The 10,553-nt window shown below is 39.6% G+C and overlaps 1 protein-coding gene across 1 annotated transcript; it reads left to right on the forward strand.

Moving 5' to 3' along the window:
* Positions 1 to 569: 569 nt before the first annotated feature.
* LOC116400536 (serine protease inhibitor Kazal-type 1-like) lies at positions 570 to 8,263 on the forward strand. The gene is made up of 4 exons (XM_031878425.1): positions 570 to 655; positions 4,851 to 4,930; positions 6,338 to 6,444; positions 8,077 to 8,263. The coding sequence occupies exons 1-4, from the start codon at positions 607 to 609 to the stop codon at positions 8,126 to 8,128; spliced, it is 288 nt and encodes a 95-aa protein (XP_031734285.1). The 5' UTR covers positions 570 to 606; the 3' UTR covers positions 8,129 to 8,263.
* Positions 8,264 to 10,553: the final 2,290 nt, after the last annotated feature.

Below are 10,553 nucleotides of genomic sequence, written 5' to 3' on the forward strand. Positions count from 1 at the left end.
GTACAGTGTAATATAGGATATTTTGTGCAGTGTAATATAGTATGTTACAGTACAATTGAATGTAGTATATTATTGTACAGTGTTGTGTAGCATATTATGGAACATAGTAGTGCATTACACATAGTATATCATAATAGCCTATAGTTACTACAGTATCCTGAAACATCTCAGTACATACATGGAAATACATTCTTATAGAATATATACAGTACATCATTTGTTTGTTCCTTTACACTGTTAATACTGTATTCAGTATTTAAACTAATCTAAAGTCTAGTTACTAACTTTCTCCTGAGCTTTCAACTGCGTCTCACTATATACTATATACTGGCAAAATCATTAGTCAAACTGCAGTTTATTTATCTCAAACTATTTCCAAAGTCACAGATGAACTTTAGCCTGCTTCTGTAACCGGATGTTTGTTATTGCTTTGACCAAATGGCATTATTTCGAGAGACAAATGATCAGGTTTGTGTCACCTGGCCTTTACAATGCAGCCAATCAGAGCACAGCTACAGCCAGCTCAACAGGTTGTGCTTGAAAGGCAAACATACTGTGTGAAACACACACCTGCTGCCCTCAGAGACACGTCCACAACCTGAAGTCATGAAGCTGACCGTGCTGTTCTCTTCTGTTCTGCTGCTCTCTGTCTCTGGTGAGTTCATTCACAGCATAAACTCATCATCTCTACGACTCCTTTACTTTCACAATTGTTTCACCCTTTAAACCAGAAACAACTGAAAGAGTAGCAATTTTCCACTCGTTCTTGGAGTAGTTCTCGTAAGACGTAGTGCACAGAATAAAGCAGAACACGGTATTGTTGTCTAGAAAAATCTGGAAAAAAACATATTGAAAAAGGATTGAATAATATCACCACACTTTTTTAAGAAGATAAGATTTTAGGACTCATTAAGGGACAAAGTCATTTGTGGAGATGAGTTTTCTGTCAGTGTATTGTTCAGAGACTGTCATCTTTATATGTAAAACAAATAATCTGAACATTCAAATAATACGGATATTGGGCATTTTCATCATCTAAAAGTGGTATTTCAAATCACAGATTACATAACTAACATATGTGAGCCAAAGGTTTTTATTTGATTAAAACAACTAAAAAGAAAGAAGAAAGATAAGTGTGTTTTGGACTGGTGGCGTGACAACACTTTAGCAGTGGTGGATCATGTTGTTCTCCCTCTCTATGTTCAGATATTAACTTCCATGGCTAATATGAACTAAGTTAAGCAGCCATGCTTATTTACCGATGATGCTACAGGCCAAGACCTCACCATATACAGTCGAAAGTCAGGTTTTAAGAAAAACCGAGGAGCACAATCTGACTTGATCTTCATTGACAGTGGAGATGATGACAGTAACAATCAACTGGAACCCTCTTACCAAATGGCACACACATAAAACTGGGCCTCGTTCACCGAAGTTTGTTCTTAAATTATGGAGAAAGGTCCTAAGAAAAGTCTACGTCACACTCATAATGTGTTCTTAAATAGCAGAATAGTTTGTACCTGTGTTCTTAACATGATGAATCCCAGTGCCGTGTGCCTTTAATTGATCCTAATCAGCAGGTAAGCACCCGGCCAATCCCCGTTAGAAGGCATGGCACTGTAGGGCCGTGTGCACAGAAATTGAAAATAGAGAAATAAGTCACGAAGACCCAAACAAAAGTCTACAGAGGGTGAAGCACCGGACCAAAGTTTATAATATTTGGTAATCTGCAAATCAATACTCAAGTAAAAATGATGATAAATAATGTCAAAGTAGAAAGAGTGTATAAAAAGACATTTCTGATAATTGATCCTAAATCATGACATCACATATAATGTAAAAACAAACTTGGATCTTGAATATACCTCCTGTAATATTCTCTCATTGTTCCATTTATTACTTACTGTGTGGAGATTTGAGGAAACATACAAAACCAACACTAATCACATTTTCATGCGTACAGACGAGAGCGATGGCATTTGTAAATTGATCACTTTGTAATCTAGTTGATCTTGAAACTGCACGATAATGTAGAGACACAACATCATCTGTTTGACATTAGTGAGAGCAGCTATGAATTTAGTGGAATAGTTATGTTTAACATGAGGAATTAAGAACATGTAGTTCACTTTGCTAATTAAAAAACTAAAATAAGGTGGTAAACACATTATTATTTTGTAACGGTTCTGGGGCAGAGCAGGGACTTAAGAGCAGAGATAACAGGAGACAAGGTGAGGTAGCAGGCAAGGTCTTTTACTAGGCACCAAGCAGTCATACACAGGAAGTCAGTCCGTACAAACCCGACAGGGAGCAGGCAAAAATCCCAAAACTGAAAACAAGGCAAAGTCACAAACCATAGAAACTAACACGAGAGAATAATGCTGGAAGACGATGAACACACGGAACAGGGAAAGCATGGGAGTATATGTGTGTGGGGTTGTCAGGGGGAAAACCAGGGGAAGGTGATTGACACACTCAGGAGACTCACACATGGGACTAACGGGGTGTTACATATTTAGTATGAAACGTCTGGAACTTTCTTTTTGTTTCAGATTTTGTAAACCTAGTCAAAGAAGTCAGCAACCTTTCTATACAAAGCACCATTTTTAAATGTTCTTGTTCAGTGCTCCATATCAACATTGAGGTTAACATTAAGTTTAGCTATGACACCACATTTCCGATAGATCTACAATTTAATTCCATCCCTACAGGCAATGTGCAGAGCAATATTTACAAAAACAAATAATCTTTTATTTACCATCCCATCAAACTACTGTAAATAACTGCTGTTGGTTGTAAAAGTAGTCATTTGGCCTGCGGATGAGAAGGCACTTCAACCTCTCCAAAAAAAAAAAGATTATTTTTGGAAAATTGTCAATAAGAACTGATTAGGAAACAAGCAATTACTACTATTACTACAACCACTACTACGAACGTTAGAAGGCCCTTCATACAGCTAGCTCTGGTCCGGTATATACACAGTTACAGGCAGTTCTATTCGTCATCAAAATCAATAAACCTATCATCTGCTGCTCCTATTACAGTAGAGCCGGAACGGAGAGAAGACAGTCAGGGAGTAAAAAAGAATAAAATAAATACCCACAATTGTACATCATCATTTTTGACGTTGTCATGGTAACGTGATGTGTTGCTGTCTCATTCATATTTACACCATCTCAAGCCCTCACAGCCTCTCACAGTCAACCACTCACCAGGTGACGTCAGTGAGTCCCTGAGGGTTCAGGGTTTAAGGCCATCATGCTGACCTCTTTTTACTTAAGCCCCTCCCACTGTCCCACACACCTGTTCCTACTTCCTCATCCATCATCACCACATTATTATGCAGCCTAATAGATAGGCCTACTGTTAGACACAATAATGTCAGGGTGCCGGGTTTGGACCAGAGCTTCAGTAAAGAGGTGAACTGACAGAAGTCAACACTATCAATACCAGACTTTTCATTAGAAATGAAGGTCTTTATCATGCTGTAGCTTGAACGTTAGTCCTGAGACACTTTCTTTTCTCAGAAAATGTAGCATGTTCAGTTTCAACATTCTACAAACAACAGAAGCAAAACACAAAGAGCAGCAAAAGAAAACGACGAAGGATTGTGAGACTGTGCTGGGTAACATTCCTCTGGAGAAAAAGCTGGTGACATTTTTAGATTGTCACAGAATGGACTTGTTTTGTTTGAGGCGTGATGCAGAGAGAGATAGTGTGAACAGTATGTACGTGTGCATATTGGGAATAAGAGCATTTGTCCAAACTGAGGACATTTTGTCCAGTCTTCATTTCTTCAAAGGGCTCTTTGAGGGTTCGGACTTGGTTTTAAGGATCAGGTTACAATCGATCCTTCGCTAAATCCAGAGTCCGACAACTATCCCATTCTGCTCCATAGACTCCCGCAATGATTTCACATTTCCTTCATTTCCAGGCTGGTTTCGTGGATTTTGAGGTGGTCATGGTTGAAGGTTATGTAATAGTGATACTCGTTACCCGTAGCGGTTGGAGGGAGTTATATTAACGTTTGTAAAACGTTACATATCTATCTAAAAACCAATAATTAGCATTAGCACTTTTATGCTATGCTATCTACTGAAGGTATACTTCAATTTCAATTTCAATTTATTTTGTAGAGCCCAAAATCACAAATTTGCCTCAGAGGTCTTTACGATCTGTTCACATACGACATCCTCTGTCCCAGGACGCTCACATCAGAACAGGAAAAACTCCCCCAAAAAAGCTTTAATGGGGAGAAAAGAGGAAGAGACCTGTGGGAGAGCAACAGAGGAGGATCCTCTAGGATGGATAGAAGTGTGATAGATGTCATGTGAACAACATAACAGAGTTACAACACGTTCATACTGAGTGTATACACATGCTGCCTTTGCTTTTTATGATCTCTTATGATATGAACAGTGAATAAAGACCTACCCAGCATTCCAAGAACAGTGGTGTTCCTTTAATTCTGTGATCTGTAGCTTTAGCTTCTATCTTTTAAATCTTTTTAACCTGTTTTCTCTGCTGAATCACTTTGACATCCTATATCCTTCAAACACATATTGTTGTAGACCTTTCTCTCTGCTCCTCTTTGGAATCGCTTTTTTGTTTCTCCCAAAATTAGATCATATTTATTGCAGTGCAGTTAGTGATAGTGTGGGCGCCATGGAAACGGAGCTCTGACAACTTGATGGAGTCGCAGCAGGGGGCGGGGCTTAGTGAAGGGTCAATTAGGTTTAGGTTAAGTTTAGGTTTAGGTGTTATGTCATTGAGGGTTCTCACAAGTATAGAATTTAATGTGTGTGTGTGTGTGTGTGTGTGTGTGTGTGTGTGTGTGTGTGTGTGTGCAGTCCTATCCCTGGAGGATGACGCCCCTGTGACAACGACATTTGGATCACCAAAACAAACCGCCCAGACTGGACCCACACAGGTGAGACTGCTGGGGGTGTTGATCTAATTCTGTATTTGTTTATTGACTGATAGTTTACAGTACAGATGCTGTACTGTACAGCATCTGCTCAGGTAGACATTACTCCTCTATATCTTTACATTGATAGTAGTTGTTTGCTGCTATATTAATGTTTAGAATGTTAAATAAATGGTGCTTAAAACACTGGTATCAGTTCGGTACTCAATATCAGATCGGTACTCGATATCAGATCGGTACTCGATATCAGATCGGTACTCGGTATCAGATCGGTACTCGGTATCAGATCGGTACTCAGTGTCAGATCGATACCGAAAACCCATGTATCGCTATCTATATCAAGACTGAAAAAGTTGGATCAGAGCATCCTTCGTTTACAGAAAAAAAGATTTCAAAAAGATTAGATTTTCTGAGTTACTGCTGTTGCTGCTGCAGAATTTAACAATGCTGAAGGGTATTTACTGAAGCCATAACCAGAACTGTGGCATTGGACTGCATTGCTTTTAGCTAGGTCTACCTAATAAACTGGCAAGTGATCAATAGCCAAAGAGACCTCGATCTCTCAATTATAATGTCTGAATAAATAGACCAACTAGCTATTACAAGCTGGCTGGACTCCTGGAGTACTCTGTTTATGGCTCGCTCCACTCACAGATCATTTTGAACACATCACTCCCCTTTCTGAAGTCTCTGCACTGGCTTCCATTTAGTTTAAGATTGATGTACTCATCTCTAAGGGCCTTTTTACAAGTACAAACCAAGGTCCGAACCAAGAGTCACATTTTTGTTACATTTGATGGTTTCACATGGCGGTGTGCCGGGTGATGCACACTGTCCTCTTCATTGTGATGAAGTAGATCCATTACAAGCAGTGGGCCTGATGCCCGGGAAGCCTCATGTGTGACGACAGAGGTAGAGACACATGTCTGCTGTCACCACACACACACACACTTGGCTTATGACTGAGATATTCCTTAAAGGAGCTGTGCTACTCTTATAACATGACTGGCCTCCCGGTGTCTTCTGTTTGGTTCTGTTTGTTTTGGCCTGGGGGAGGCTTCACTTTCCCTGTCATTTTGTTTTTGATCAAACTGAAAGGTCAGGATGTCCGGACCAAACTAGGTACGGTAGGTGTGAAACGGCCCTACATGTACTTATGGACTCCACAGGGAATCGGCCACTCTCCTTACAAAAAACAAAGGCAAAGACATAGAGTGAAACCGCTTTCTGTAGTTCTGGATCTATACTGTAGAATCTCTTGTCACATCATCATTAAATGCCTGTTAATCACTGACAGGAAGTGCAGTTATTTTTCAGAATATGATTCAATTATTGTTGAGTACAATCTAAGTTTATATTGCCTAAATGTTATTAATCAATAATGCTGTAACTACCTGTGTTTGTGTCCAGTCTGACTGTGACAAGTATGGGGACTTCTGCACCAAGCAGTTTGATCCAGTATGTGGCAGTGATGGAAAAACCTACAGCACCGAATGTGTTCTCTGCCAGCACAACAGGCATGTAACATGTACCCACACACACACAAACACACACACCTAATGAATAAATTAGGGCTTTTCAAGTGTTAGTATTGGGAAATTGATTTACCTTAGAAAATATATAAGCTGATTTACAGACATCTCTATCACAAAATAAGTCTATGGGGAATAAAACGTTTTGGGGCTGAATGACATCACATGTTCCGCCATGTAAAATTGTCTTCCAACCACTGGACTGGTCCTGCATCCATTTCTTTATATATCCATGGTCTAACACAGGGGTCTCAAACTCAAGGCCCACGGGCCAAATCCGGCCCACCACGTCATTTTATGTGGCCCGCGAATCCGCCAGCAAAAAAATAAATTAATAAATAACAATAATTAAAAGTTAGACTTGATAATAAAAATATCCCCGTAGTCGAAATGATGAGATAGAAAGTCATAACGATGATAGAAAGTCATAATTCTGAGATAGAAAGTCATAATGATGAGATACTTAAACACACAGTCACAGAAGCAGCTCTTTGGCTGGTTACTGTACACTTGAAATGTAAATGTATTGTGAGTACATTGAAGACTACTTTAAACGTGGCTTTAAAACACATGAAACGCTTCACGTGGGATTGTGCAAACGCACCCTTGAAAGGATTTTAAGCATTGAACAAAGTTATTGTAATAACTTGTTTGATATTTGTCTTTGCTATTTTCTTTAATAGTTTGATCTTTGATAGAGTAATGTGGGTTTCTTAACCCTACATTAAAAGGATCTAAGTTATAATAACAAATGTGCTTAAATATATTTTTACATTAATAACTGCATGTACAATATTTTTACACTTGAATAAACAATAATCAAATGCAGAGACAGTTATTTACCAATATGTTAGGAGTAGTTACATTTACAGTCTTACATTTACAACCGGCCCTTTGAGGGCGACCGTGATGCTGATGTGGCCCAGAGTGGAGATGAGTTTGAGACCCCTGCTCTAACAGGACGACACTTCACTTGCAGGTCAAATTAAACAGGTGACTTGTTGCTCTGCGTTTCAGTTTGCTCTGCGGCGAATTCTCCCAAAAATGAGCATGAGCAGCTTTGATCATCACAAGCATGAGAATCCCTTTAACTGTTACACAATTCCTCTTGCATGTTCAACTCATCTGTTGCGCTCATCCTTCCGTCCTACCTCAAGCTGAAATCTAACTGTATCTTACACATCTGTGTCCAGATTAGCCTGGTGCAGTTTGTTGACTAAAAATGTAATTAAACATGCATGCTGCTGTTAAGTTATAAGTTATTAGTAACATGGCTGTTTCCTGCAGCCTCTAATGTTGAACGATATACATTTGTTCACAGAAACAGACAAGACGCTAATGCCAGCAAACCCCCCCCCCCACACACACACAAATAATAATAATGAGGATCATGCACGTTCATTGTATTAATAGTAGCCAGCATTTACTTACTGTGAACATTGTTTCAGGAAGTGGCACTGATTGCAGTGCTAAAGAGCTGACAGTCACCCGTTAGATGAAAGTCATGACAACACCCACACCTGTTTCTGCTTGTATTACTGCTACAATAATACCCCCATACACATACACACATGAAGCAACCCGCAATGCTGTAATGTCTACTGTTTTTTCTTACAGAGAAAAGAAGACGAATGTGACAATGGAAAGCAAAGGGGAGTGCCCTTCTTAACTGACTGTGTGGCCCAGTGACACACACACACACACACACACATACACATCTGGCTGTTGAATTGGCATATCATATCCATTCCCTGTATCTTGCCTTCTCAATAAAGTTACATACAGCAACATGTGTATGTTTATTCAGCTCATGAAACATTACATCAATTCTGGTAAATATATCCAAAGCTCATTTACACCCTGACCTCCGTGTGATCCCTCTTCAAACACCTTGGCTCTATATACAATAAGAAGTGTTGCACGTGGCAGTCCTATACTTCTATGGTTCCAATAAATTGGGCGACTCATGAGAGACAGATATTAACTAGAGACCATCTTGCAAGGGGATCACACCAGCCGTGACCCCAAATAAAGAGCATCAAATCCTCACTTCCTACCCTCTTACTTCCAGCACCCTTCCAGACCACACCCATCTTGGAACTCTGCCTTCATTTTGATCTCAACTACACGCCTGCAAAGTTTTGTTACTGCATCTTGCACAGTTGTGTCGCCATCGTGGGGATAAAATCAATACATATAAACATTAGAATTTCTTTATTGTCATTTCTTACAACGAAGTTCAGGCGCACCGCCATAGTGGAGCTCAAATGTACATGATGTAAAAAAAGATCCATGAAGTTCAACCTGCATAAAGAGCTGCTGATCCACTTCTACACAGCAATAATCCAGTTTGTTCTCTACACGTTCATCACTGTGTGGTTTGGATCAGCCAGCAAACAGGACAGTCAGGACTGCAGAGAACATCATCGGTACCAGTCTGCCTCCATTCAGGACTTATCCACCTCCAGAGTCAGCAAACATCACTGCAGACCCTTGTCAACGTGGAGACAACCTGTTTCAACTTGTCCCCTCTGAGAGGAGCTCCAGAACACCGTACGCCAACAGACACAAGGACACGTTCTTCCTGCAGACCGTCACTCTGATGAACATACCCGGATGAGTCACAGTGTCAGCAACAATCCCTGTGCAATAACCCTGTAACACTATCATCAGCTGGACCTGTGAATTATATATTATATGTTTAAATGCACACATATATATATGGACATATATTTTATATTAAGGAAAGGGATCTGAACTGCTCTTTGAGTCATGATCTATTTCATTTTAGAGATCTCCATAGGAAGTGTTGATGGTGTCTGCCTTGACACTAGTAGAAATTGTGAGGTTTTCTATATGAAGGCTATAAACAGCCCTGTGTCAGTGTGGCTTCTCTCTGGGTTCATCACAGGTGTGCATGTGAGCGTGTCTCTAGGTTCCCTGCGATAGTCTGGCATAGACATCAGACTGAAGCCATGTTTTATTCCACAGTTTGCTTTTTGCCGTTCTTCTTTGACCTACTTCGTTTAGTGTTGGCTTTGGCTGTTGCTGTGTCCATCTACATGTCTTTACTTGTTCAGTAATCACATAAATGACATGAATAAATATGGAGATCAATGCTAGTTTTGACACTAAAGGGCTTGTACATGTATATTCATATGCATATGCTGTGTTCACACAAAATAGAAAAGTTTGCTTTCATGTATCAGGCTGTATCAAAACTAGTATTTGGTCGTGTAGTACTGCCAGAAGTATTGATACTTACCCATGACAGAAACTAATACACGAGTATCAGCTTGTATCAGCATCAGTCGCTTTTGTTGACTTTTTGTTTGATAGGTGTGCTTGTGTGGGAAAAGCCAACGCACGGCCCCAGCTGTTGAGACTATGTGCTGCAGGGAGGGGAATGCCTTCTGGGCCCTGGTGGAGAACCTCACCCCCAGACCAGACGTACTGTAACATGCCTGATACTGCACCCAGGCTTTGAAGCAATTTCAGCAAACATCCCAGAATGATTTAATGCAAACAAATTATCAAAGTATCAAACACACATTACTACTTTGCAGTTAAGTATTTAACATTTATTCCAACACAAATAACACTTTGATAAACACGTCAGGACATCTTATTAATGTCATTCCACAGGGAATTCAGTATAATATACGTATATATATACAGAATAATATATATCATATAATAATATTCAGTATGATATAAAACACACACATGCATATATATATATATATTATATATATACACAGTATATATATAATATAATATAACATGTTTATTTATTGAGATGCCCCTATGGACCTTGTTATAGGAGGTAAGATCAGGAGAAGTAAACATGAAGTGTAATTATGAATACTGATGTTAAATTAAGCTATGATGAGTTTTCACTGATAATTTACCATCTCAATTAAATGTTGATGCCTCCATGACCAAGTTAAGCAGATGAGACTGAAGACAACTATGTAGAAGAAAAGATGTTCACTTTGCCTAAGATGTAGCTTGACAGAGTTCTCCATGTGTGTCCTGGTGTTCTCATGTTTCCTTACCTCCTCATCCCTCACTCCCTAACTGTCCGTGCTGGA

The sequence above is a fragment of the Anarrhichthys ocellatus genome, unplaced genomic scaffold (genome assembly GCF_004355925.1).
Source record: "Anarrhichthys ocellatus isolate YVR2014 unplaced genomic scaffold, GSC_Weel_1.0 scaffold177, whole genome shotgun sequence".
Lineage (NCBI taxonomy): Eukaryota > Metazoa > Chordata > Actinopteri > Perciformes > Anarhichadidae > Anarrhichthys > Anarrhichthys ocellatus.

What these genes read in the sequence shown, in the direction of transcription:
- LOC116400536 (XM_031878425.1), top strand. Translation starts at nt 607, where the DNA reads ATGAAGCTGACCGTGCTGTTCTCTTCTGTTCTGCTGCTCTCTGTCTCT. An exon ending in CCCAGACTGGACCCACACAG is followed by an intron (nt 4,931 to 6,337) that starts GTGAGACTGCTG and finishes GTTTGTGTCCAG; the next exon opens with TCTGACTGTGACAAGTATGG. An exon ending in GTTCTCTGCCAGCACAACAG is followed by an intron (nt 6,445 to 8,076) that starts GCATGTAACATG and finishes TTTTTCTTACAG; the next exon opens with AGAAAAGAAGACGAATGTGA.